This window comes from Festucalex cinctus, chromosome 9, assembly GCF_051991245.1.
Source record: "Festucalex cinctus isolate MCC-2025b chromosome 9, RoL_Fcin_1.0, whole genome shotgun sequence".
Taxonomy (NCBI): Eukaryota; Metazoa; Chordata; class Actinopteri; order Syngnathiformes; family Syngnathidae; genus Festucalex; species Festucalex cinctus.
The window spans coordinates 775,822-803,563 of record NC_135419.1 but is presented as its reverse complement, the minus strand read 5'-3'; the positions used below and the strand labels follow the sequence as shown (position 1 = coordinate 803,563).

General features: G+C 40.7%; 3 protein-coding genes across 8 annotated transcripts; 2 read left to right on the top strand and 1 right to left on the bottom strand.

The window, feature by feature from the left end:
- Positions 1-1,793: 1,793 nt before the first annotated feature.
- tyw2 (tRNA wybutosine-synthesizing protein 2) lies at positions 1,794-5,294 on the top strand. Its single transcript, XM_077531975.1, has 7 exons — positions 1,794-2,001; positions 2,133-2,289; positions 2,362-2,560; positions 2,647-2,797; positions 3,602-3,711; positions 3,887-4,044; positions 4,420-5,294. The coding sequence occupies exons 1-7, from the start codon at positions 1,949-1,951 to the stop codon at positions 4,789-4,791; spliced, it is 1,200 nt and encodes a 399-aa protein (XP_077388101.1). The 5' UTR covers positions 1,794-1,948; the 3' UTR covers positions 4,792-5,294.
- Positions 5,295-6,031: 737 nt separating this feature from the next.
- Positions 6,032-20,504, top strand: sytl4 (synaptotagmin-like 4). 6 transcript variants are annotated; one of them, XM_077531839.1, is made up of 34 exons: positions 6,032-6,219; positions 6,626-6,709; positions 7,895-8,069; positions 9,023-9,238; positions 9,406-9,515; positions 9,653-9,758; positions 10,069-10,299; positions 10,384-10,486; positions 10,561-10,651; positions 10,721-10,803; positions 11,131-11,221; positions 11,296-11,399; positions 12,033-12,126; positions 12,219-12,316; positions 12,469-12,559; positions 12,645-12,742; positions 12,952-13,033; positions 13,109-13,206; positions 13,741-13,828; positions 13,907-14,004; positions 14,128-14,251; positions 14,328-14,410; positions 14,825-14,915; positions 14,992-15,089; positions 15,339-15,429; positions 15,498-15,601; positions 15,725-15,799; positions 16,150-16,322; positions 16,591-16,693; positions 18,360-18,521; positions 18,601-18,706; positions 18,775-18,886; positions 18,956-19,164; positions 19,893-20,504. In XM_077531839.1, the coding sequence occupies exons 3-34, from the start codon at positions 7,951-7,953 to the stop codon at positions 20,039-20,041; spliced, it is 3,681 nt and encodes a 1,226-aa protein (XP_077387965.1). In that variant the 5' UTR covers positions 6,032-6,219; positions 6,626-6,709; positions 7,895-7,950; the 3' UTR covers positions 20,042-20,504. The 6 variants fall into 6 exon arrangements, with proteins under 6 accessions (XP_077387965.1, XP_077387966.1, XP_077387967.1 ...); XM_077531840.1 differs by lacking the exon at positions 6,626-6,709 and having other exon boundaries at positions 10,387-10,486; XM_077531841.1 differs by lacking the exon at positions 6,626-6,709 and having other exon boundaries at positions 15,725-15,778.
- Positions 20,505-20,636: 132 nt separating this feature from the next.
- On the bottom strand, positions 20,637-27,729 carry srpx2 (sushi-repeat containing protein X-linked 2). Its single transcript, XM_077531844.1, has 10 exons — positions 27,347-27,729; positions 26,378-26,470; positions 25,848-26,039; positions 25,490-25,666; positions 24,306-24,429; positions 24,112-24,233; positions 23,110-23,289; positions 22,227-22,360; positions 22,031-22,152; positions 20,637-21,718 (listed from the first exon to the last, which is right to left on the bottom strand). Exons 1-10 carry the CDS (start codon positions 27,396-27,398, stop codon positions 21,520-21,522), a joined length of 1,395 nt encoding a protein of 464 aa, XP_077387970.1. The 5' UTR covers positions 27,399-27,729; the 3' UTR covers positions 20,637-21,519.
- Positions 27,730-27,742: the final 13 nt, after the last annotated feature.

Below are 27,742 nucleotides of genomic sequence, written 5' to 3'. Positions count from 1 at the left end.
CTGCAGTGATGTGTCATTTGCAGTAGCTGTAAAGGCTGTATTATTTATTGTAACAGCTGCAGAGTGACTTTAATAGTGAGCCAATGAAAGTTCAATATTTGCTTAGCTCAGTCACACAGCACATTAATGCGTTCTTTCTGAATGCATAATATCTTAAACGACCCAGAGTGTATGGCACAAATCATTTTTGTTTGAAAAACAATACAGGATACTTCTGTCAAGAGTTGTTTTGCTATTCAAGGTTCAAATTGCACACAGCTCAATGTAACTGGTGTTTTCTAATGCTCTTACACTAAGCAATTTAATAGAATGCAGACCTTGTGGTGTTAGAGAACACATGCTAAAAATAGACCATGACACCCCCCTCCGCCAACATTAACTACATGAGCAAATAAAAAGGAAGCTGATCATCCATCCATCCATCCATCCATCCATCCATCCATCTTCTATAGCGCTTGTCCTCAATAAGATCGATACTAAGACTAGCCAATCGCAGGGCACATATAGACAAAGCAACATTCACAAAGACAGTCACACATACTGTACAAAATATGCAATTGGAGTCCCTACTTGTCTAAACACGGTATTCTGGCTAATGTAATATTACTATGTATTAGGGGCCAGCCATTTTGCCTTGTAGGTACTGTCACTTGCTGTCAATTGCAAATTACATCACAGTACATCAGGGCTCAAGTAACAATTAACTGTCACAGTCACGGCTCACCTGTTTTCTGGGTTTGGTCATGTAACGTTTGCAAGCTGGTGCTGCATTCCACGAAAGTAGAAAGTCAGAATTTGTCCCACATGGATTGCACAAGTTATGACCACAAAGTGTTCCAGCTAGTGGAATGTAAACAACAAAGACGGCTGATCTTGATGAACTGGTTTTCGTTTTGATCCTCACAACAATTTAGACTTCCACTCCAGCAAACTTGTCCTGATAATTTGCCTTATTTATATAAATAAAGGAATATTTTTTCTGACATGCATACATTTATATACATACGTATACCTTGTAATACATTTCACCAAATTTCATGCAGGGTGCGCAAATCATGTTGTGTTACGTGAAATTATTTGCAATAACTAAATCAATATAATAAAAAATTACAATAGATACATATACTTTTAGAATCTTGTAAATTATGTGTGCCATTCACGGCCTGTGTCTCAATGGGAGTCGCCATTGTTGTGTGACGTCGACGATTGAATCAGCACAGTGAAGTTGGGGTCGATAGTTACCCTACTTTTCTCCGACTTGGCGACCTTCCTGTTTGAGTGATGTTCCAGTGCGCTTTTCTTGGTCAGCGGTCATAAAACTGTCATTTCCAACGTTTATGGAATGCAGCATGAGTCCTGAGCACTGTGATGTCTTTTCAGTGGACAGCAAGTGACAGTACAAGGAAAATTGCAGCCCCCTGGCCCCGACATGGGTTAAAAACAGGTGAATTTTTCTGCTTAACATACATTTCATAACATAGTATTTAATCAGAATCCTATCTTTGGACTAGTGGGGTGCATAGAACACATTACTCAGTAACACTGAGCTCCACACTCCACAGAGCAAGTGAGCTATTTTGCAACCTCTAGCGGCAATCATGCGCAACTATTTCAAACTACATCTTCTTTTTTTTTTTTTTTTTTCATTTCTCTTTTTTTTAGCAAAATAATTTATCAGAATTTGGTCAATAGTAAATTAAAATAGACCAGAAGCACATTATTTTCACGTTAATTTGACCGTAAAATGAACTGACATTAGTGTTGTTTTGTATAATGCTTACAATTCCGTCGTTCTTAACCGTCCGGCTGGAAACAAGCACCGTGTGTCCCATCTGTCCGCTTTTCGTGTGTTTACATTTATTAGTCGCCTTTTAAAAAATTAAAAAATAAATAACAATAATAATAACGCTCTAAATGCACAGTACCGTATTTTGTTTTTTCCTTGTAAATGGAAGGGGTGCCTTGCCTCCGTGTGTCTCATGACCGTGCACAGAAATTAAGGTAATCTACAGCAAAAGAACGGCTCGAAGTTGTTAGCGGTTAGCATGACTAGTGAGGACATGAGTGATCAATTTAAGTATTTTGTCCCTGTTTTTGGCTAATTTTCAAATCATTCAATCTATTGTACGCAGAGAACACCTCCAGTCCAAAGATTTCCTGGAACGACGTTTATGTATCGTGAAAGAGGATACTGGGACTGTCCTTGTGCCCATTTTAGCTTCATGCTTACTGCAACTAGATGATCTTGATCTACCCTGTTTCAAAGATGTGACAGTTGTTTGGTGCAAGGTAATGAACACTCATTTAATTCAACTGATTAAATTAAAACGCCGCTTCAACTTTGCCTTACATCGTCCACAGCCTTCTGTGATGTCCAAGAAGGAGAGAGGCAGGAGAAAGTGTGATAAGCTAGAAGATGTCCTCCAGGAGTTGTTGGAATGTCATGGAGAAAATTGGACGAAAGAGGTGAGGGAAGATCTGCCTCGCAGCTTCCAGCGGCATGGAGATTTAGTCCTGCTGGGGCACAACTGTTTCTTGCTGCCTGTATGGAAGAAAATGGGTAATGTTGCCAAATTATAGGGTGCTGATAGTGAGCACCAGTTAGATTATTGTTGTTTTTTTTCCCCTCCCTTCTGTTTATTTTAGATCAACAGCTATGGCGTGCCATGGCCAAATGCCTGGGAGCCAAACGACTGGCGAGGATGAATCGAATATCTAGTGATGGCTTCCGATCTCCTCAAGTGACTCTGCTGCTGGGAGAGCAGAGTTGGGTCAAACATGTGGACAACGGCATTACGTGAGTGTCCTTTCCAGTACGTACGTACGCTCAGTAGCTACCCAGAACATTAGGCACACCCTCACAAAATAATGCCATTCAATACAAACCTCCATAATAAAATATATTGAGTATCCTCAAAGCCTAGACACAGAAAATTGACGGCAATGTGGAATTTTTGTATGGGGGTCAGGGTCGTATGAGTCTTACAATGCGCAGCATTGGAAATCAGATTAGAAATCATATTGGAAATGTATTTTGAAAGTCAGTTAGCTTATTGCAAAACATTGTAGATGGGCCAACAAACATTAGCACAGATGTTCTGATAATTATAATCCTTCAAACAACATTTAGAGCACCCCCAAGTGTCATATATGTGTCTTCGAGTATGAAGATGGATATTGTTGCCATCACGAACAATGAGACAGCCATTGTTTATCAACAGGGCCTTGCAACCAGCTTGCACTACAGACTTTAGGTGGGTCACTTCAACGTATTTCATGACAGACACGGATTAAGTAAAAAGAAAGCATTCAAAATCGTACTCACCATCACGCCATTATGATAACTGCAGTTGTAGAAATAGTGAAATGTGCTTAAAAAAATAAATAAAATAAATGAACTCCAAGACACAGTAAAAGGTTGGAAGCTGGAGATCTCATCGCAGGAAATAGACGACCCTAGCTGGTGCTTATATTTTCACCAGTTAATGAGATATGATATGTCGACATTTGGCCATAGGCGTGATGTATTAGGGACACATTATGGCCGTTCTGACTTGCACACATGAGGAGACTATGACCATAAATGTCTGTCAAATTGCAGGTATGAGTTTGACGTCACCAAATGCATGTTTTCTGCTGGAAATATAACAGAGAAGCTCCGGGTTGCTGGATTTGACTGCAGGGGCGAGACAGTGGTTGATTTATATGCGGGTAAGGAAAATGTGTGGTTTGTATAGTTTGATTTTCTATTAAACACCAAATCACGGTTGACATCTTTACTGACTTTTCTGGTTTTGTTCAGCATAGTTTTTTTGTAACCAGCCTACCACTTTCAAGAAAGCAACAAATACAGCATTTACATGACTTGTCTGCTTTGTGCTGTTAGGTATAGGATACTTCACACTTCCGTATCTGGTCCACGCGGGTGCAGCACATGTCCACGCCTGCGAGTGGAACCCACATGCGGTGGAGGCGCTGCGTAAAAACCTAGCGACCAACAGAGTACACGACCGTTGCACAGTTCACCCAGGGGACAATAGACAAGTAATGCATTTTGTGTGTGCTCTTCAGCCCCAATAAACAATCACCAGACCAGACATACAGTAGCATTAAGTTGATGAGGAGTTGTAGAAGTAAATGATTTAAACTGTTCTTAATATTATGCAGAAACTACAAGCACAATAATAAAAAAGCCATTATTATCCTAAATGCATCATTTATAAAGGGATAATAATATTATCATACATTTCGTTGGAGCCAAGTGTCATTTCTTCAGTCTACTATGAAAAGATAAAATGTGGGATATTGTATGTGCTCTGTGATTGGCTAAGACCCTAAAGAGGACAAGCACTACATAAAATAGATGGATTTTTTTTAATCAAAGCTCAAAGTACTGTAATATTTCTGTTCCCCTCTCAGGTCCAGCTTTGTGACGTTGCAGACCGGGTGAACTTGGGCCTCATTCCGAGCTCTGAGGACGGCTGGCCAGTCGCCTGTCGCCTGCTGAAGAAAACAACCGGCGGTGTCCTGCACATTCATCAGAACGTCACATCAGCGAACGCCGTGGCCTCGCGCGCAGTGGGTGATACGGACTGCAGCGTATCCGGGAAGAGAGTGGCCAGAGAGGCGTGGCGGGCCTGGGCTGACGCCACGGCCAATCGCATCGCATGTCTTTTGAAGGACCTCACTGCTGCCACGTGGAGTGCAAACATCCAACATATTGAGCATGTGAAGTCATATGCACCCCGCATGCATCATGTTGTGCTGGACTTGGAGTGCAGACCAACCTGAACGGAAATAATAAACACTAAATCCTGCTACTTGGGTTCGAGGTAGTTCAATGACTGCATTATTGGAAACCAAATGTAAACTGATGATACGAGTGCCGAGCACCCGATTCATTTACTCGAATGATCATTGTTCTCCAAAGTAAAAGCAGATTTTTTGTAAATGTCTTACTTTGATTAAAGACAAAAGATAATCAGTTAGCTTCTAAAGAAGAACTACAGAAAATTGATTATCAAAATCGTTGTTGATTAATTTCTCATCAATTAGTCGTCGATTAATTTTTACAACTAATCTCAAGGTGGATAGATTGTGATTCAGATTCAGACAACTTTATTTATCCAACAAGGGGCATTTTATTTGTTGCTTCCCAGTTTGCATACCGGTACTTGGGTGTGTGGAGTGATTCCAAAAACAGACTGTGTTTCTTTGCTCTGTTTTTTCATGATGGCATTGGGAAACAGCATTAAATGATTTTGGCCTAACAGTTCAGAGGTTCAGGCTTTAAATCTCGGCTCTGGCCTTCTTGTGTTGAGTGTGCAATGGTCCCCATGCATGAGTAAAAATATCAGTGTAATATATTTTCTGTGACCAAATGTATTTAAAAAAGCATTAGATCATTTCAACAACAATGTGCCTATTGCGAAGTACAACTGCTTTAATTATTCAGATCAATATTTTGTTGTACTTGGGTGGGTTAGAATTTGAACAAATACAATGTGAAGGAAGGAGTTGTTCTGTGCATATGAATTTAAGGGCCAAGGGTAGAGTGACAGTGGCTAATCAGATTTTGTTGTTGATGGATGTTTTGATGATTCCATTGATGATGGGGAGTGTGATTGACAGTAAAATCACAACAATATTATATGTACTTTTTTTTTTTTTTTTAAGTCCAGGTTGAATGCTGACATCTCGTAGGCACCACACGCCACGGTTGACAAGATTGCATGGAATTGCAACAATTGGCGTTGATTTTTTATTTTCTTATACATAAGCCCAGAATAAAACTGGATATATGCTATAGTGGTATGCTATACTTTCTATGAAGGGAAAAAAAAACACGAGTCACGTTTTTGATAAACACCTTAAAGATTAAAAGTATTGCATTTTAACATTGCTGGTTATTTATTTATTTATGTATTTGTTTATTTATGTATGTATTGATTGATTGATTGATTGATTGATTGAGGCTGTGGGCAACATGTAAAAGGTTTGCGAGCCACTAATGCATAAGTCACCACACTGCTTCCTGTTGCCAGTGGACTGAACGTGCAGTGGAAACGCTTGCAGAGGTGTCCAATCTTTTCCTGTTTGTGTTCACTTGCTAAGCAGCACGCTTGCTCTGCGGTTCTTCTCAGTGGAGTTGGAGGAAGGCGAAGCCTATTATGAACCTACGCTAGTCGAAGGAGCCCAGAGCTTTAAAATTCGCACATGGTAATGTTTTTTTTTTTATTTCATGAATTTTCTTTCGAGAAATACAATTCGTCTTTGTAAACCTTGATGACGTAAACTTGACTTTTCAGCAACAGGTGTATGTGATTACGTGAAACCAGTTCTACGGTATTTTAAACTTTGAACAAACACGTCTTTTTCTTTATAAATTCCATTTTAATTACCAAATGTTGAGAGTAACTTGAATGTGGCTAGTTTGGATAACGTGTCAATTTCGGAGTCTTGTGTTTAGCATCAGTGGCTATTTTTTTTTTTTTTAATTACTTTTGACACAATTATCAGCCAAGTCTTTCTTTTGATCTGTCTGTTAAATGTTGCATGTTTCTCACATCTTTAAAACAACGATATTCCTATTTGAAGGGATATAAAAGCAATCTTGTTTGTTCAGTCTACAGGACATATTGGAAGCTACGCAACTGCGCATGCGCTTTTCCCTCCCTCCCTCTTTTCTGGGTTGACAAGTAGCTTGCAGGTATTTTTCTACCTGATGTTCACTTTGCCTTTCTCTATACCTTCAAACAATTTTACACATGCCTTGTAAAAGTAGCTCATTTTGAGGCAATTAAAATGATCCATGCCCTTTCAGACTGAAAGGTTGATGTTTGTTTTACATGGCTGCTGATCTCTGTATCTTTAGAGGGTGGGAACAGACTGTAGGCCAAGTTGATGTTATTTTTGCTTGCTGTATGCCAAACAACCTTTCAGCAGCACAGAGGCCTCAAAGTATTGCATCCTGCGTTACTTCCTTTTAATCATTTGTCATTTTAAGTAAAGCTAGTTAAGCCAGAATGCTGCCCCGGTTGCTTCCTGAATCCTGGTCACATGACACTCAGAAGACGCTTCTCATTGTCAGAAGTGTTGTGGTTAGACTGTCAGAATTTATTGGGTGTGATGAATACCTAGAGCAGCGATTATTCAAATGATTACACAACACTAAAGGACCTATTTGTATTTTTGTCCATATTTCTCTCAGTGACAGGCACTGCATTTGGTACCTGGGCCTTAAGTGGGTTCATACCTATCATCACCCACCTCTTAATATCAACACTGCCTCATCAAATTAAAGAAACCATCAATGTGGTACAAAAACCCATTGGAACGACATGCAATCATCATACCCACCAGGGATGTTTGTTATTAAATGCATTCATGTGTGCAGATTGTGACAGATGTTCTGACCACCCAGAGGACAGAAAACCGCTTTAGTAATTGTAGGCCAGTACTCTGGACTCGTGAGGTTGAATTTGAAATCAGATTGGTTAAACACATAGTAACATTGCTATTGTACAGTAGTTGAAGTTATAATAGATGCCTGGCATTCCTGATTATGAAGGCCCTGGGCAGATTAGATTGACTGGCAACAGCAGCTGAAATCTGATCAGGGGGAAAAAAAAAAAATCTAACATCTACAAACACACATTGGAGCAGGGAAGCCAAGAGAAACGCTACAAACTGAAGAGAAAACACTGCTGGGAATAAATTTAGTACAATTTGAAGGAACAAATATTGGAAAGTAGCTTGTGAATATCAGTGCTTATGATGGTGTTTAGGCTAGAAGGCCTGGTTAGAAAACTTGCATTTATTTTCTGTACCACTTGCACAACTGCCCAGTAAATAATGCGTTTGTAGATTTAGTTTCCTCTAATTGCTTTTTCAGTATCAGGCTGACTGGATGTAACTCACCTGGATTTGTTTGAGCCACCAACTGTCACCATGCCTCAGCCAATTGACAATATTGATCTGGACTTCCTCGCCGACACCGAGCGGGATTTGATCCTGGAGGTGCTGCGGCGGGACGAGGAACTCAGGCAGGCCGAGGAGCAGCGCATTCGGTAACGAGTTTTGCTTATCACACGTTTCCACATTGTCGAGTTCCGGCGTGTCACTTCAGGGCAGTCCGTTTTTTCCACTAAAGTCAGTACAGCGGAAACTGTGACGATAACACATGCGTTGGATATGTAGGTCTGAACAAGATACAACAAACAATAGAGGGGAATGAGAATATGCTGTATTTTCTGTTAGATGTAATAAGGACACAAATTTATATTTGAGAGGAGACTAAGGGTGGAAATAAAAATGGACTGCTGCAGCAAAGTGGAGACCGCGTGGAGAAAATCCCGCGTTCTCACGGTATAGTGTCTGAGCCCTGCCACGAATAGCGCAAAAAAAAAAAAAAAAGTGATTGACACCTTCTAAAAATACTTCAAATTGCCTGTAAGAGCTTAAATGGTCAATATACTGCAAATTATGGTTACACTGTATTTCAAACGCTCCTACTAACATTACCCATTAAAATGATACAGATGATTTTATTTCAATAATGCAGAAGCTTCACTCACATATCAACGCATACCCGGGAGCGTCTGTTCATCTTCTTTTTTTTTTTCTTTTTTTTTAAGATATCGTGACATTTTTGCCTCTTTCTGGAATCTTCATTTGTAATTTGGAATGAATTGTTGACATCATTGGAGCATGCCACACACAATGTAACCACAGCTATTAAATGTTTGTTTGTTTTTGTTTTAAATGTGTGTTGTCTAACAGATAAACAATCTTTTAAGATTTCAAAAATCCTATGTCTTAAGCTAACACTGCAGGACATGATGCACAATATTAAATTTAAAAAAAAAAATGTGTTGTGGTGTGTTATGTTTTGTACATAGTGATAAGCAGCCATTTTCAACATATCGTACTTCTGTTAATGGTTTGCCATTGATTGATTTTTTTTCTGCCCTAAAATACTTTCAGCCTGATTGCATGTTGTTTGCCCCTTCTTGTGTCGCAGGAAGCTGAAGGCAGAGTTACTAGAAATTAAGAGGAAAGGGGCCAAGCGTGGCAGCAGGAGATACAGTCAGCGGAGTTGCGCCCGATGCCATGCCTCTCTGAGTGTGCTGCTATTCACTTCCAACCATTGTCAGCGCTGCCATCACCTCGTATGCGGCAAATGCAGGGCCAGGCTCCCCGACGGATCCTGGCTGTGCAGCGTGTGTGCCAAAGAGTCGTAAGGGAATGTTTTGATTACGTCCCCACCCCTTTACAAATATTTTAGTCTTAAATTGATGATCCTTAACTCATTCACTGCCATTGACGGAAAAAGACGTCAAATTGTGCATTTTTTTTGCTGGTCTGGCAATTAATGTGTTAACAAAGGTATTACTTGTCTTATAGTGACCTAAGAAAGAGTACAGGCGACTGGTTCTACAATCTGAGGGTCAACCGATTCTCCAGCATGCCTGGCCACGAGCTTGTGAGAAGCAGCCTCAAAAAGAGGCCCATGGGTGAGTGCAGGAAGAGGAAGCGGGTTCCGACTGTTTAACAAGGAATGTCAACAGTGACTGGAATACTGTCCGAGTCAAACAGTGAAAGAGGAAATAGCGCAGCGTGTGATTCACTGACTCTTTGTCTGTCTTTTAAGTGAAAAAGTACGTGACAATGGGAGATGTTCTACTGAAAAATTCGGAATCAAGCCGAGGTCCGCCTGTTCCTGTTCCCAGACAGAAAGTCAACGCCACCAGCAAAGGGTGCAAAACCACTTCCTACTTTACATACACCAAGCACAAAAAGAGGATAATGAGCTTTAAGATTAAATGTCAGTACTATAAACACAATATATTGGCATAATGAGAATCATCCAAGTCTATTTACGCTGACGTCACAAATTATGTGAATTCTTTTTCACAGAAACGCCTGAAAATCAAAGTGTGGAAAAAGTGTGAAATTCTAAATGTGTAGGAGCAATGTGAAAGTTCACCAATATCTATTTTTTCAAGTAATGTATAGTACAATGGACTGTTACAATTGTAAAAGATTATTCCAATGTTTCTCTTGTAGTCCCTCCAGTGAGAACTCGGACTCGACGGCGTCTTTTGAAACGAAAGAGGATGACTTTTTCTATCAAGGTCCTCCCAGTGAGTACTCGGGGTCTGTGGCGTCAACGGCGTCTTCTGAAAGAAAAGGGATTGACGGCCTGTTAAAGCCATCACCAAGTGACACCGAGTCGGCAGATGTCACGAGCAGCAAAAGGGGCACCGAGTCTGGTCGCGTAACCCCTGACCTGCCCAGGTAATAAACTCTCTAGTAGTGCTGATGTTTTATGTCGTGTATTTGGATGCATTTCCAATTGATACGGATTATGATGTTGTCCAGAAGAGCGCTTCTCCCACCTAATTCCAACCAGTCCAATGCTTCCAGTGTGACTCTCCAACCAGATGCTGTCAGCGTTCACAGTTATAGCTCACAAGCTGATGCTGTAAGTGTGCTGTCGTGTTTATATTTCTCTCACATTTCTCACTTTAATTCAATTTAGCTGTTCTGTCCTGATAGAGCCCAGAAATAAAGCAAGCCATTCCAAGCCCAGAGTTTGATGCTGACAAACTCTTCAAGAAAAGCGTCAAACACGTTCAGATTTCTCCAGGTTGGTCTCTTATCGTTTTCCCACAACACAAAGAATTTTGTTTTTAACCCATCGTATTCTTCGTTACAGACGGTGTCAGCGATGGGCAATCTCACTTGTATGCCGTCGCTGGGGAAGTTAACAGACAATTTGTACAAGGTTTGGACACTCATGTAAGTACAATATTTATTTCTTTATTTAATTGTGTGTTTTTTTTACAATATGAAACGTGTCATTAAAACACTTGGGAACTGTCTTGTCACATGCTTTTATCAAAAAAATCTAGTTTTCATGCCGTATCTTTTGTCAAGCTGAAATCCCCCGATTTATTTTTAGGGGCGACTTATTTTCTCAATCAAGTGAGCATTTGTATATCCCACCTCCATATACTACTGGGCCAATGACAAGTCCTGCTTTTGTTACCATGACAATACCAGTATTTAGAGTGGGGGGAGTATCTACTCCTCTTTTAAACAGGAATAGCTGTTTGTCCTTTGTAGGTCACAGAAATAAAGCAGGCCAGTCTAAATCTTGAGTTTGATGTTGAGAAAGACTTCAAGAAAAGTGTAAAACACATTGAGAATCCTCCTGGTAAGCCCAATTTGTCCTAATATTGTTATACCACAATACAGAAAGAATTTGGTTTTAACTTATGTTCATGACAGAATGCGACAAATATGGGCTGGATTTGTATGATCCACGTCAAGCCAACACGTGTGAGATCCCAACGAACACCCAGGGACAATTTGTCCAAACTTTGGACACACATGTAAGTAGAACAGTAATGCACTTCATTAGTGTTGACTTCATCTGTTGGATTGTCTAGTAAAATCTTCAAATTAAAAAAAAAATAATTTGAACTCAAAGGAACGTCTTAGGTGACACTTTTGTTGACATCTGTTCCACTGCATGGATACTTGTTCTGCTCAAAGTAGATCGCCATGCTGTTGACGCTTTTGTGTTTCTTGTACTTAGTCAGTGGGGCTTCCAGGTATGCTTATTAGCTGATATCATCTGGGTGGTCTGGATTGTTTTCTCCTCTTGACTAAATGTGTCTCCTTGAGAAGTGAATGCAAGAAACACTCGTCTTATTCGGACCGATGCATTCAATGTTTTTTGCAGCTTTTACTGGTATTATTTTGGAGTTGAAAAAACAGTTAATTTCAAAGTTAGACAAGTGCAACTGTGCTGAGCCAGTATTAAATAGTGGGTGGGGTGTGCCAGGTTTACCCAATGCCATGTTGTGTGTTGACGATGGAGCTGGGAATGATGCTTTCCTCTTACTCTGTTCATGATGAGCTACTAACACCATTATGATGCCGTCAGGTTTTATTTCTGCCTCAGATTTCTTTATCTACTACTATTTGAACATGATTAGCATTTTTTTCCCTTTGTACTTTAGCTCCCAGAAATAAAGCAGGACATTCCAAAGCCAGAGTTTGATCATGTTGACGAACTCTTCAAGAAGAGCGTCAAAAACGATGAGAATCGTCCTGGTTAGTCTGTTTTTTGTTTTTTTGTGTGCTGCTCGCTCTCCCTCAAAACCGAAAGAATTTGGTCATATTATATCTCATCATGTTCATTCCAGAGTATGTCAATATTGGGATGGATGTTTGTGATCAATCTCACTTATATGAGACCCTGTTGGACTTGAAGAGCCAATTTGTCCCAGGTTTGGATACACAAGTAAGTCAAGTTCCACTTTTGGGCGCTGGCTCTTTCTCATGCAAGTGAGCAACTTTTGATTCCATTAAAGTAGAACAGAGGGCAAAAAAAAAAAGCAAGCAAACGTCTCCATCTACTCCTCTTTGAACATGATTAGCCATTTGTCCTTTTAGATCCCAGAAATAATACAGGCCAGTCCAAGCCCGCAGTTTGATGTTGAGAAACTCTTCAAGAAGAGTGAAATACTTTTGGAGAAACCTCCTGGTATGCTTTTGATCGTCATGCAGTGTTTGTTTGTTTTTTCCCCACAATGCAGAGCGAATTTGGTTGTAACTTATGTTTGTTACAGAATGTGACAAATATGGGCTGGATGTTAGTGATCAACCTGACTCGTATGAGGTGCCAGTGGATGTCAAGAGACAATTTTTCCAAAGTTTGGAAATGCAAGTAAGTTCGAGGGACAACTGTTTCTCATGTGAGTGGCTGCCACGTCACCACTGCTGTTCCAATTGTGAGTCATTACAATGAAGATCGTAGAATTTGTGGGGGGACAAGCTAGAGCCCATAAAGACAGTTTGATGATTTTCTTGGAGGAGGCAGCGCTTCACTATTCCATCTACTCCTCTTTGAACATGATTAGCCGTTTGTCCTTCTAGGTCCCAGAAATAAAGCAAAAGCCAGAATTTGATGTTGAGAGCCTCTCCACGAAGAGTGTAAAACACATTGAGAATCCTCCTGGTAAGCCTCACGTTGTCCTGATAGTCTTTTCCAACAGCGAAGGAAGAACTTGGTTGTAACTCATGTTCATGACAGAATGTGTCAAACATGGGCTGGATATGTTTGATCAACCCGAGTCGAATGAAGTTCCAGTGGCTGTCAAGGGACAATTTGTACCAAGTTTGGATGTGCAAGTAAGTAGATCAGTAATTTCCTTCATTCAGGTATTAAATTCCTCTCATTAATTGACTGTTGAAAGTTTCAAGTGCTCTATTTTATTTGATTCATGAGTTCATCTTGGGTGACAAGTTTGGTGAGCTGTACTCTCTTTTTCCATTGGTAAAAGCAGATACTAGGGGTGCTCTGTTTTTGTGACTGGTCAGTGGTTCTTCCACTTTGCTGCTGTTGTCCATTCTTGTGCAGCCCTCAATCTCTTCTTGAATGTTAAGAAGTACTCTTGTTCTTTCTGATGCATTCAATGAGGCATATTTTTACACTGAAGTAGAAAACCAGCTGAGCCAGTGTTTTTCAACGCAACAGTCCGGTTTACGCAATGCCGTGTTGTTTGTGCGTTGACGGCGGAAATAATGGTTGTCTCGTACTCTTCGTTCATCAGGCGCTATTGTTGTTGTTAAGGTGCTGTCAAAGTAGACTTGAGGTTATTTCTCTCTTGCTTTCCACATTTACTTCTCTTCAAACTTGACTAGCATTTTATCCTTACACTGAAGGTCCCAGAAATTAAGCAGGCCATTCCAAGCCATGAGTTTGATGTTGACAATCTCTACCAGAAGAACGTCAACATTGAGAATACTCCTGGTTAGTCCATTTTGTCCTGCTATTGTTTTTCCTCAATCAAGAGAGATTTTCGTTATAACTCCATCATATTAATTACAGAGCATGACAATGGTGGGCTGGATGTTAATGATGAATCGCACACATATGAGACCCTGGTGGACATAAACAGCCAATTTGAACAAGGTTTTGACACGGAAGTAAGTACGTCTTGTTTTTAGGGGCAGGCTCTTCCATCGAAGCATTAATCCTTAATTGGGAAACACTGCAATAATCCATCGACTCCTCTTTGGTGTGATTAGCCATGTGCCGACTCCTTATAGGTCGCAGAAATAAAGCAAGAGAGTCCAAACACAGAGTTTGATATTGCGAACCTCTTCAAGAAGAGTGTTAAGCACATTGAGAACCTCTTCAAGAAGAGTGGTAAATACCAAGAGAATCCTCCTGGTAAGCCCAATATTGTTGCGATAGTTTTCCCTCACGAAGCAAAAGACAATTTGATTGTAACTCGTGTTCATGACAGAATGTGTCAAATCTGAGCCAGATGAATCTAATGCGATCCCAGTGCCTGCCCCGAGACAATTTCTGCAAGGTTTGAACACGCAAGTAAGTAGATCAGCAATGTGCTTAATTGGTGTTAAATTGCTGTCATGGATTGACCATGAAAAGCTTCAAATTGTCTCGATTAGGTGATCTATTTGATGACATTTTCCATGACTGTATTCTTCTCAAAGTAGCTATTGATGCATACAACAATGAGAGATCTGTTGTCCATTTTTTGGTGCTCCTTTTTTTTTTTTTTTTTTCTAAATGTCTCCTTGAAGTGAATGTAAGAAACGGTTGTTTTATTTTCACCGATGCATTCATTGGTGTTGACCTTAATACCGTTTTGAAACCGAGCTAGCAAATATGTTTAGGCTCTCACTCTTTTGGTAATAAGGAGAAAGTTGGTCTACTTCTGTCTCAGATTTCTCCATCTACTCTTTCTTGAACATGATTGGCCGTGCGTGTCCTTATTAGATCCCAGAAATGACGCAGGCAAGTTCAAGTCCAGAGTTTGATGGTGACAAACTCTTCAAGGAGAGCGTCCAAAACATTGAGAATCCTCCTGGTATGCTTCCTGTTGTCCTGCAATTGTTTCCCCCCACCCTCACTGCAGAGCGAACGTGGTTTCATGTTTATTACAGAATGTGTCAAATATGAGCTGGATGTTTGTGATCAAGCGGGAACGTATGAGGTCATACAGGACGTATATATCCCCTTTGTACAAAGTTTGGACGTGCAAGTAAGTCGGACGTTTCATGTACCTTCTCACAACATAAAACAGTTCCCAGGTGTTTTAATAACATCTGTTATCTATGCTTTAAACAACGTACCTCATGGTTAAAAATACAGTACACTTGGCACACTCTTTGTTCTGATGGTTTCTATCACCGATGCCATGTTACGTGTGTTTGCGTTGGCAACTTTTGTTATGTTAATGAGCAGGTAATTTTCCTTTTTTGTTTTTGTTTGCCTTTCTATGCTGCTGTAGGTCCCAGAAACACAGCAAGAATCTCCCAGCCCTGACTTGGATGTTCAGAAACTTTTCAAGAAGAGCGTCACTCGTACTCAAAATCCTCCTGGTAAGCGTCTCGTTGTCAGTTTTTCCCCCTCATAGTAAGATGGATAATGAGTAACGATCTCTGCACAGTCACGACAGAACGCCTGTCAACGCAAGATTTGCACGAGAATCGGGACACGTTGACGGTGCCGATGGGAAGCAGGAGCCAATCGGTGCCAGATTTAGACATGCAAGTGAGTATTGCCGTTACGCAATCTTTACATGTAAAATAAAAACATGTATTATCATGCGCCTTATTAGAGAATGAACGTCACTGTGTGTAGTAGTGATGTGGTTGTCGATTTATACTTTGATAGGACGATGACGAGGAGGACATTGACAGCTTGGTTAACTCTCATAGAAGTTCCATGGCAAGTTCTGCAACTTCAATGGTATTTTTTTTTTTCATATTTTAATGTAAGCATCGTCTGATCCGTTCTGCTATGTAAAGTGAGTCTTTGTGCTTTTGCTCCGATTCTCTAAGATGGTGCCAAAATTCTGGCTAATAGGGAAGTAGTAACTGGTGCCAAGGAAGTACAATTGTGCTTGACCACCTTTTTTTAAAGATATAAGCCATGACTGTCTTGACTTACGAGCGTGGTTAAGTTTTAGTTAAGGCTTCTTGCTAATCACAGCAGGGCTCTCAGTCCGCATCTCCCATGAGCAGTGGGCGGGTTTATTGTAGTCTGCAGACATGAAAATCTTGAACAGGAATTTCCTAACTGAATCTTATTCTCCCCAGAGCGTGAGCATGATGAGCATTTACAGTGACTCTGGAGACAGTTACAGTGTGGACGTGAGAGGGGAGGTGGTCTTCTCCATGTTCTACGACGAGCCCAACCAGACTCTGCAGGTTTTCATCAAGGAGTGCCGCAAGCTGGCCTTTGGCGACAACCTACGGCACTTTTCCAACCCGTAAATATGACATTTGTTGTCATTTCGTTCCACGAGTGCAACCATGCAAACATTTCGATAAGGCTGCAAAATGTACACTTTTCTTTTTACTTTTTTCCCCTTTTACGTACACAATGTGCGGAGATGAGTGGCCGCTGGCTGTGTTTGCTCTGTTTGAGTGCGCGAGGTGTGCCGCACGGGAAATTCAAAGTCAACAAACACGTGCAGGATTGCAGTCGTGTGAGAGATTTGCAAGGAGAAAACAGAGTTTGTTTCTTCACTTTTTCAGTTACGTCAAATGTTACCTCCTCCCCGACAAATCTCGTCAGAGCAAAAGGAAGACTACGATCAAGAGGCACACCTGCGACCCAGTCTACAAAGAAACATTCAAGGTAATCTTCTTGAGACCAACGCTTCCTGGTCTCTCGGTTTTATTGACGCTTTACCTGGCGGGCCTGCAACTCATTATCGACAAACCGACGGAGGCTTATAGAATGACTGACTGTTGATTTACAGTAGCGCTTGTCAATGTTGACTCGATTCCTGACAGTGCAGTGGAAAATTTATTTGTATTGGCCCACATAACTCAACAACTGAAAAAGACTGTGCAACCACGCATAGTCTTAACGTTGCCTATGCATGGATGTTTTTCCATTATTTGCTGAACAAACTTTACTATTTGCTGTTTTTGTGCTCAGGGCCAAAGCGGTTTTGTTGCCACCTGATAAAAGTTGTTCTTTACTTTAATTGCCACAAGATGGTAGCAAAGTAGAAACCTGCTTTGTGCAGATTTTTGCTAGGTGCGGCATGGCGCCGCCTCTATTCCTCGCAGGGGAATTTCCGTAAGATTGTTATGACGGTAAGCACCTGCTGTTGGCCACGGTTTAGGAGCAGGTGCTTGCATTCAGACTCGTCAAAACTATGCCAGGCCCCACCTCTTATAGGCACACGCGGAACTCTGAGAATAATAAGTAGAGAGGTTTTTGTACGTCTTATGACTGCAATTTTTCTTTTGTGTTTAAATATGTTTACAACTCATTCACTCCCATCCATTTTCACTGAAGCTGGATTTTGACAGATTTTTGCAAGGCCAACAGAATATTTTCTATTGCTATAAAAACATGGAACATACCAAAATAAAAGATTAGAGTCTCTTCCTTTCATCGGGAAGAAAAAGTATATTTGTGTCTGTTTCGGTTTTGCAGCAATTAGCATTAGAATATAGCTACGTTTCATCAATATTCACAGTCCTGGTAAAAAAACAGTCAAAAAGAGCTTGTTGCAACATGGCTGTGGCTGATCTCTTATACTCTGCTGCCACCAACTGGTTGTTGTTTTTTTCTGTAATAACTACCATTGCTTTAAGCCACACCATCGTCAGAAGCTGCATCAAAGCCTTCATTATGCTCTTGCATTAATTTAAAAAAAAACAAAAAAACGTATTTATACGTTTTTTTGTAGTGAAGGACAAAGTATTAAAAAAAAATTGTTTTTAAATGTTTGGGGGTTTGAATAAGTTAAAAGTGTGAATAAATTTGTGTCTTTGAAGTGTATGGACTATTTAAAATTTGTATTGTTGACAAAAGCATTTTCACTGGTGAGGCAGGACTTCATCATCACGAGTGTGTATGTGGCACATGGACAAGCACAAATACCCGACTGTTCACTTCACCTAACAACCAACTATATCTAATATACTTAAAATCATATTTGAAATCAACCCCAAAGGTTCATGCATTCAATTACCAAAGACTGAAACAAGGAACATTTTCGCAATCATTATAGGTTGTTGGTTTTGAACGTAAAATGTAGTAGGTTAGTTTTCGTTTTTAAAAAAGAAAAAGTTGAAGAAACTCGGTGTCAAGGCAGTGTGAGGTAAATAAGCCCCACTGTTATGTCACAATATGGCAAACTTCAGAATGGTTTGCTGACAGATGCATTTTCAGAAAAGGGTAGTTAGTGGAAGACTGACTTGTTTTTGATTTCACACAAACTGTTTAAAAGTCACTTTTCTATCTTGTGTCCCTTTTTTTTTTTTCTTGTCTCCTTCCCCATTAGTACTCCATTCGCCGCAATCAGCTGTTAACTCGAAGCATGCTGATCTCGGTGTGGCATCACGGCCACCTCGGGAGCAACCCTTTCCTCGGAGAGGTGGAGATGGCGCTGGACTGCTACGACCTGGACTCCCCGCAGGAGGAATGCATGGCCCTCATGACAAAAGTAAAAAATGTTTGAAAATCTGCCTTCATCACGGTATGAGGAACTGAGCGTAATCCGTGTAACGTTCTCCAATTTTGAGGCGCCGTGCTGCATCCCAGCGTCCGCTTTCACGCAATTCAAAGGAGAGCTGGTGATCTCCTTGAAGTTTGTCACACCCAAAGGCCCTCGAGTGCAGAAATTCAAAGGTGAACCTACTGAACGAGGAGAGCTGATTTATCCTGAGCTCAAAAATGTTTCTTTCCCCTCCCTCCAGGCAAAAAGGTGGTGGAGGTGGAAGGTGGGGAGCTCCACGTCCTGATTAAGGAGGCAAAGAATTTGATGGCCATGAAGGGAGCAGGAGGCACGTCTGATAGCTTTGTGAAAGGGTGAGACGGAAACGAAGCTCCGAGGCGTTCGGGTGATAGAAAAGAGCCTTTTTCGCTGCGCTTTCGCAGGTATTTGTTCCCATCCAAGTCCAAGACCACCAAGAGAAAGACGCCCATCGTGAAGAAGAACCTGAACCCGCACTACGGCCACACGTTTGTGTACAAGGAGCTGGCGCTGGAGCAGCTGAGGACCATGTGTCTGGAACTGACCGTGTGGGACCGAGAGCCCATGTTGAGCAACCAATTCCTCGGAGGGGTTCGTCTCAGCTCCGGCGAAGGTAAAATGCTGGCTGCAAATCCAACTGGGCGCTTTTGCAGGTGCATCTCCAAAAATTGGAATATCGTGGCTAAGTTACTTGCAAGCTTTTTTGGTTTTGCCTTGGTTTTTTTTGTTTTTTGCACAATTATGAAATGCACTTAACTTATTTCCAAATGCATCAAATTTGATAGTGTAAAAAAAAAACAAAAGCTCTTGTGTATAATCTGCTACTTCTCTTCCATCCCCTGGTGGACACATCTTTCACTACAACAACTAGGACACCATACACGGAACAATCCAAGATAGCCTGCTTCAAATAGTTACAAATTTGCTGAATCAAAGTGATGAAAATTATGATGATTTTTTTTTTCGATTTTCCAGTGAGATTTTCTTAAAAATCTTTGTTAGGCTGAAAAGGCTGTTTTGTTTTGTTTGTTTGTTTGTTTGTTTTTTTGTTTTGCCAGACCGGCACTTATGCTTGCGGTAACATTTATGATACAAATTGAAAAACATGTATACAGAGTTTGTTTGTTTGTTTTTGGTTTTTTGTTGTTTTTGTTAAAGAGTCAAATAAAGGTTTTGGATTCCAAAAATCCTAATTTTCTGTGCATTTTTTCTTGAGTCAGGCATTATAGGGTTTTAAAAGATTTAAATGTCTCTCCCAGTTGAGGTTTATTGTCAAACTTATGAAAATTTGTGTGAAATTTGAGAATCGTCTTCAAATGCACAATGCGTTCCCCGTTTTAGGCACTGTCACAATGGGAAACGAGGACGTGGCGATGGATTCAGTTGGAGAAGAAGTCAGTCTGTGGCAGAAGATGATGCAGTACCCAGACTCTTGGGCAGAGGGCGCTCTTCCACTGCGCACCACCATGAAGAAGAAGAAGGGCAAATGAGGACGCCTGGATCTTTTTGAATTGGGGTGGGGGGGTGATTGGTCAGAAACAAATTGATCACGTATGGTTTATTTTTGCAAGAACAGAAACTCGCCTAGCGACATGTGATGCAGCTGATTGGCTGTGAAAGGACACTCGCCAGTTGCTGCTCAAGTTCTGACATGTTTTGTTTATTTTTTTTTGTTTTTTAGACAAATGTGCCAAAAAGTGCTCCAATTATGGAGCTATTTTTAGACTCACTCACACTTGTATTGTTTTTAACTATGGCTACACAGCTCACAAATATGGTGTCTGTCATCAAGCACTTTGCACTTATCTAAATATTTGACATAACTATTGTTGTTTGCTGTCACTATGATATCAATTTATTTGTGCAAGGCTCATCAAGTCTTGCGGATTGATGAGATTTTTAACTTCTTGTCCCAACTGCCCTGTTAAGCCAATAAATTTTGACCAAACATTACAGATTGTTTTATTTTGTGACATAGTCTATCAGCTGTATGCGTGATGCAAATGAACTGAAAAATAGTGCCTGGCAATAATGGAGTCTTTTTTTTTTTTTTTTTTTTTTTAAAAGGGCGAAGTTTTGTGAAAGTTGTTTTCAGAAGGAAAAAAGCTTTATTTACTTGACCCCAGCCAACTTGCCGGCCTATTTTCCTCTCGATCAAAACCCGACCAGAACTCGTGTCACAGAACACTGTCAGTGCTGATCGCACACACTGGAAGTGAGGATGAAATAGAGATTCATGTAAAAAAAAAAATCTGAACTATCCCTTTAAGTGACAGTAGGAAGCAGTTGTCTTAATAATTTCTTGAAAAGAGGTACCCAATGAAGAATCTACTTAAATACTAAAAGAACTGGTCTTATTTTTATTTTAGTTTTTAAATCAGTGCACGAATGTGAACTAGACGAAAATATCAAATGGGAATGTGCAAATTCTAATATTGCCCAACAATATAACTTTTAAAGAAACAAATAACAAATTGAGGCATTTGGTCTAATGAAACCTGTCGAGATGAAATCGTCATTTGTTTTCACCAGATTTCATGAAATGTCGTCACTTTGAAACAGTTTGACAGTTTGAGAGATGACGTGTTCATGCAAGTATCCGTTCGCTGCATTGGATTGGCGAAACTTTCATGTGGCGGGTGGAAATCTCTGACTGACAAAGCAAAACATGCGCAATAATTAGAATAACAGTAGAATGTTAAATGGAAAACTACTGTTTCTTCTTAACAAAAATAGAGTCAAAGTAAACGTAAAAAAAATGTAACTATAAAGTACTTTGACAGCTACAATTACAATTTATCCCAGAAATAACTGATTGGTAACACAAGTTGAAAAAAAAAAAAAAAGTATTGATATGTTTGGTGTTCTATTTCATGGTGATATAGAAAAGTTAGAAGTCCAACTTTCCTCCTGAGTCCATCCGTGTTTTCTTGTCCCTCCTCCTCATGAGATGACCCCTGTGAGCACGTCACTCTTCCTCTCTGTCCATATGGCAGAAGTCCCGGTGCAGCTCCAGCTTCTCCCGCTCCTCCTCATCCAGCAAGAAGCTGTCAATGTAGGAGAAAAGCTCCTCCGACGCCACGGGGGTGATGAAGCGTTCGCGATCCAGCCCCAGCTTGTCCACCAGCACCATGCTGAAGTATTGCTGGGAAATTCGGAATGTGAGCCTGCGGGGGCAAAACCGTTCAAATCCTTTAATAGGTGCTCGAATGTCACACAAGTGGGATCGAGCGTGGATGCGTGTGATTCAATGAAAGCATTTTCCAGTCTGGAAAATTGAGTCGTGCCTTCGCACAAATTGGACTCCCCACTGGAAAATCGACCGTATACATTTGCCTCGACTTAAGATGAACGAGTGTCTGTTTAGTGTCATTCTGTTCATATTTGGGGAACGTGAGTACAAATATATGAGAGATTGCGAGCGATGTGTACCAATGTTACGAAATAAGTTTCTTGTGTATCCATGGAAACGAAGATACCTCAATTCTTCGACAACTGGCGAGGTCAAATTGTTGTCCTTGATGCGTCCCGTCTCATCCGGCGGCGAGCCGAGCAGCTCGATCAGCGTCACGTGGCGCAGTTGTAATCCGCACTCGGCTTTCTGGGGGCGGGACAAAAGCAGAGAGATCGGTGACCGCTTTTTTTTTTTGGGGGGGGGGGTCAAGTTGTCGTCACTTGTATCATGATGTTTTGCAGCTGGTACTCCGGGTCGGCCATGTCCGGCGCAGACAGGATGAGGAGTCGTCGCTTCTGGAAGAACTGACGCAGCAGAGCCGACGCCGTTTCCACGTTGGACTCGATCGCCATGGCTGGAAAACACACACAAAAAATTTATAGTATTCGCTTTACGTTCAGGCAATTGATTCATTTTTTTTTAAATGTAGTTTTAAGTTGTAATATCACCATTCACCACTAGATGGCAGAGATGGCTTGATCGCTAAAAAAAAAAAAGTAGACATTACTATTTTTTAACATGTTGAAATATTCTTTAAATGGGCTCAAATTCATTAATTAGATTGTATTAATGAATAATTAAATATTTAAAAAAGAGAGTCCAAATTTATAAGTTGTCAGAAAAAAGAGAGACAAAAGCTTGATGGAAAAAATGTCCAAAAAGGAAGATGAAATCAGAAAATTAGCGTAAAATGTCCATGCAACTGCCCCCCCCAAAAAAAGGGCAGAAAATTAATAGCAAAAAAAAATAGTCATAAAAAAAAGAAAAAAAAAGGGGGTGAGAGGCAGAAAATTCTCATATGTCCATAAAATTTCCAAAGATGACAACTTTGAAATAAAGGTAGTAAATAAAAAAAAAAAAGTATGAAAAACAAAGTCAGAAAAATTCTTTTAAAAAAAAAAGGAAGACGAAAGTTTGAAGAAAATGAATCTCTATGTATTCAGTGTCGTCACTAACGCGTTACTTATTTTAATCCGATTGCTTTCTTTCTTTCAATCATTTTTCCAAACCAGTAATCTCATTCAAGTTACTTTCCTCAGCGGCTGTACGTTACGATTGGACACGACCGACCTCGTCACCGAGCAAACGATGGATTCTACTCACGAACGCACTCCGCAGGCCCGTCACTCCAGTTGCGGTCAAGCTGGCAAACCCGACTGGCCACGCCCCTGCGCTCGTAGCCGCCGTCGCAGTTGTACTCGCACACGGCGCCGTAGTTGGTGACGTCGGAGGAGCAGGCGAGGGAGCCGTGCAAAGGCGGAGACAGGGCGGGGCATCTCCTCACTGAAACAGAAGAAACGGAAAGGAAGTCGTTCGTTTTTCTTTTTTCTTTTTTTTTCTTTTTTTTTCAAGAAAGAAAGAAAGAAAAAAAAGGGGAAAAAAAAGAAACGGAAAGGAAGTCGTTCGTTTTTCTTTTTTTTTCTCTCTCTCTTTTTTTTCTTTCTTTTTTTTCTTTTTTTTCAAGAAAGAAAGAAAGAAAAAAAAGGAAAAAAAAAGAAACGGAAAGGAAGTCGTTCGTTTTTTTTTTTTTCTTTCTCTCTTTTTTTTCTTTCTTTTTTTTCTTTTTTTTCAAGAAAGAAAGAAAGAAAAAAAAGGAAGAAAAAAAAGAAACGGAAAGGAAGTCGTTCGTTTTTCTTTTTTTTTTCTCTCTCTCTTTTTTTTCTTTTTTTTCAAGAAAGAAAGAAAGAAAAAAAAGGGAAAAAAAAGAAACGGAAAGGAAGTCGTTCGTTTTTTTTTCTTTCTCTCTTTTTTTTCTTTCTTTTTTTTCTTTTTTTTCAAGAAAGAAAGAAAGAAAAAAAAGGAAGAAAAAAAAGAAACGGAAAGGAAGTCGTTCGTTTTTCTTTTTTTTTCTCTCTCTCTTTTTTTTCTTTCTTTTTTTTCTTTTTTTCAAGAAAGAAAAAGAAAAAAAAGGAAAAAAAAAAGAAACGGAAAGGAAGTCGTTCGGTTTTTTTTTTCGTTTTTTTTCAAGAAAGAAAGAAAGAAAGAAAAAAAAAGGAAAAGAAAAGAAAGGAGATCCAAATTGTATTTTTTTTTTCTGCTGTACTCTCTCGTTTGTTTGTTTGCTTTGCAGTTAATCTAAAAAAGGAACGTGCGTCATCTGCTCACCTTCGACACGGACGATAAACTTGCAGGCGGCTCTGTTTCTGGCTTGGTCGTACACTTTGTAACGAACGATGTTGGCGCCCTCCTTAAAGTCCGTGGCGGGCTGCTGGCCCACGAGGATCACGCTACAAAGACAAGAAAAAAGTCCAACTGCTCTTTCCATATGAAAACGGCGCTCAAGTTGAACGGGGACGTACTCGAGCGTTTTGTCGGCCGTATCCGTGGCAACCGGCGCATCCCACGTCACCCTGGCGGTCAGTTGTCCAGGTTCTGCCACTTTGATTCTGGAGAGCGGGCACCGGATTTTTGGAGCTTCTGTATCTGAAATCAGTTGGAGATCCGCAACACATTTGATGGAAAACGGACCTTGTGGTTGAATTCTTGATTTAGTTCAGACATGAGTCGTGGACCCCCAACTTTCAGAACTTTCAGAACTTTCAGAACCGCAGCTTCACTTCAATGAAACGTGAAGACTGAGTGAGCGCAGCGTCACATTCCATTCGTAGCGTGGGAGGAAAAATGTTTATTTTGGTCAACGTGAGCCACTAGAGAGCTGAGCTTGTGAAAAAAAAAGAAACACGTTACAAGTCAGCAAACGCAAATTGACTTCACATTCAAGCTATCGACTGGAATGAACCTTTAGAATTGACCTTAACTCATTTGCTCCCAATGACGTGTAAATACGTTTTTGTTTTTTTTATGTTTATGTGTCCCGAAGACGTTTTTGTTTTGGGGTTTTTTATGCTAGAGCATACAGAAGGCTTTGATGCAGCCTCTCAACTGCAAAGAACGGTTGCAGAAATGGTAGTTATTACACAAACGGCCAGCAGGTGACAGCAGAGCAAAGGAGATCAACCAGGGCCATGTTGAAAAAAAAGCTCAATTACTTTGAATTTTAAATCGATTTGTGAAAACTGATGAAACTTAGCTCTCTTCTAATGCTAATTACTGCAAAACGGAAACAGATAGAAACATACTTTTTTTTTCCTGATGAAAGAAGAGACTTTAATCTTTCTTTTGATAGGTTCCATGTTTTTATAGCAATTGAATATAATATTCTGTGGGCCTTGCAAAATCAGTCCAAATCCAGTAAAACAGCAAACGGGAGCGAACGGGATTGCGAAATATGAAAATGGCTGCGAGCCAATGAGTTTAATGCTGACAGTAATTGTAACCCTAATCCAGTCCTAACCCAACATCAAGATAGACATTCCTTGATTACATATAATTCGGATAAATATGTGATTTGTGATAGTGTGAAGAAGTTACGTTATTTGTAATACAGATTGAATTGTTAGCAATCTGTGTTTTTGTTTCCAAAGTATCTGTTATGTGTCCCGCGACTTAAGTAAGTAGATTTGTGTGACAGTGTGACGAGTACCTGAACAAATGGGCTGCAACCCGCTCCACGTCCCCCCGTGCTGACACGTGCGGGAGTGCTCGCCCTCGATGCGATGGCCGGGGGTGCAGGTGAAGTCGCACCTGGAGTCCACCACGAAGCCCTGAGTGCACGTGTAGCGGCCGTGCGGGATGAGGGCCAACACGCTGCATCGCATCTCTGCACGAAATGGGAAGATCGCTTTCTGATTGTGTCCGCGTCAAACGTGTTGTGTTGATGTTTCGTGATCTCCGTTTGAAGTGCTTCGCCGCCATATTTTGGTATCTATAAGCAATTATGATTATGGCAGGGCATCGACGTATCCCCCCCGCGATGAACTGTGATCTTTTTTGGCACTCACTGCGGCAGACGGCGGTCCCCGACCAGCGGCGGTTGCCGAGACACTGGATGGAGTTTCGGCCGATCAGGCGGTAGCCTCGCTCGCAGCTCATGTTGCAGCGGGTGCCCTGGGTGGTCCGGTACGCTCGGCCATGGGGGGAGTGGCAGGACAGCTCCCCGTGGACGAGGCGCGGCGAGTGACACCAGTGAAGTTCTGATGGCAAACGGAGGCCATATGTAATGTGCGCATGGACAAGATGTACATGCTAACGTGTAGCACAGGTCACATTTTTATTTACGTCAACCCCAAATACAGTAATAATAAAATAAAGTCTAAATATGGTATTCTGATCATGTTTGTGGAATATGAACAGCAAAATCCATCCATTTGTGTCCATCCTCGGGGGCGGCCATTCGTGAGGTTCCCCAACGGCCATGTCATTTTTTTTTTTAATGCTGTTATTGGTGAAAATGCACATTTACAATGAAAACAAACATTCTAAATTGGTATTAGTACATTGTTATACTTGTGTACATAATTTCCATACATACTGGTGTAGTCTAGGCGAAGATCATCCTCGTCCTCGGCAACGTCATCGTAGCCGCCGTCCTCTGTTGTCCCAAACACAACTGGAACATGGAAAACTGGAAGACAAAAACAAAAAAGCCTCATGGAAGTGAGTAAAAATGTTCCCAGGGCCAACGAATGTTCTTTGACAGAAACACTTTTGGAACTGTTAACTGACGATTCTCGGCCACACAAACTTCCTTTGGCAAAAGCTTCATAACATTCCAGCATTCGCACATATGGAATTGCTATCAGTGATGTTTCTGAAACATTTCAACACAAGATGAGCATGCAGAAAGAAAAACACACACCAAGCAATCACAAATGAGACATTGGACATTTTAATATTTTTTTTTTTATGAAGTTGCTACACGAATAGAGAATATGCATATCCTTTAGATGACAATTTTGACATATAGTGGGCATATATACTGGGCCCTGTTCCCAAAATGTGACGACCACAGATTGTGCCTACATACATTTATTTACATGCATCATTTGTTTATGTAACTTGCGTTCATGATTGTGCATGGTACATTATTTCCTGTGGAAATTGACGGTGTTAGCTTACAATTTGGAAGCCCACTATTGTCATGTGTTGTTACACTACATCAGCAAAAGTATTTGGACATTGTAATTTTCTAGGAATGATGTTTAAGTGATCATTTGAAAATGTAAACTGACAGAGATGTATTAGAAATGACTATAAGTACACCGTGCTGCCAACGAAAAATATATTTTTTAACCTTCATTGCTCCTGATATGCGGGGAATCCCAAATGTTGTTTTCCTGAAGTGAGAGCGGGGTCTTAAAATATTAACCACATCTGCGTTTAATGCAGATGTTATTACTAAAGAGTAGACTGCCAAAATATTTGACTGACTTTTCTGAGTGAGAGCATACAGTAAAGACACACAAGTAAAGTTATCATGATAAAAGCTTCATTGACTCACCTGTGAAATATAAAAAGAACAAGAAGAGAACCGGGGTACGGGTGAGGGTCATAGTCAAACCTCTGTTCGGAAAAAAGATGACACTGCTCGGAGGGGGAAAATCGTGCGCAGCTTCTCGTTGACGTCCCAAGTCGGACTCACAACAATGTCGCACTCCTCAAAACCTTGACAAATGAAACTAAAACTACTTTTAAAAAGCCTCACTGGCGGGCCTCCCGTGGGAAATAGCTTTTTGTCTTGTCTAAGGAGCCCTCAGCCTTCCTCGTTACTTCAGTGGCGAATACAAATCCACCGGGGGGCGCTGTTGGCTCTTGTCACTCAATGACATTACAGCGCGCGAGAGAGAAAGAGATTCTTGAAATGATGTGGGATTTTATGGAGGTTTTTTTATTTGTT

Bases quoted from the DNA above. Each gene is read 5' to 3' on its own strand.
- tyw2 (XM_077531975.1), top strand. From the start codon at position 1,949: ATGGAAGGGGTGCCTTGCCTCCGTGTGTCTCATGACCGTGCACAGAAA. The intron at 2,290-2,361 runs GTAATGAACACT...CATCGTCCACAG, and splicing joins TGACAGTTGTTTGGTGCAAG to CCTTCTGTGATGTCCAAGAA. The intron at 4,045-4,419 runs GTAATGCATTTT...TTCCCCTCTCAG, and splicing joins ACCCAGGGGACAATAGACAA to GTCCAGCTTTGTGACGTTGC.
- sytl4 (XM_077531838.1), top strand. From the start codon at position 7,951: ATGCCTCAGCCAATTGACAATATTGATCTGGACTTCCTCGCCGACACC. The intron at 10,804-11,130 runs GTAAGTACAATA...TGTCCTTTGTAG, and splicing joins TACAAGGTTTGGACACTCAT to GTCACAGAAATAAAGCAGGC. The intron at 12,317-12,468 runs GTAAGTCAAGTT...TTGTCCTTTTAG, and splicing joins TCCCAGGTTTGGATACACAA to ATCCCAGAAATAATACAGGC.
- srpx2 (XM_077531844.1), bottom strand. From the start codon at position 27,398: ATGACCCTCACCCGTACCCCGGTTCTCTTCTTGTTCTTTTTATATTTC. The intron at 24,234-24,305 runs GTACGTCCCCGT...TTGTCTTTGTAG, and splicing joins ACGGCCGACAAAACGCTCGA to CGTGATCCTCGTGGGCCAGC. The intron at 23,290-24,111 runs GTGAGCAGATGA...CTTCTGTTTCAG, and splicing joins GTTTATCGTCCGTGTCGAAG to TGAGGAGATGCCCCGCCCTG.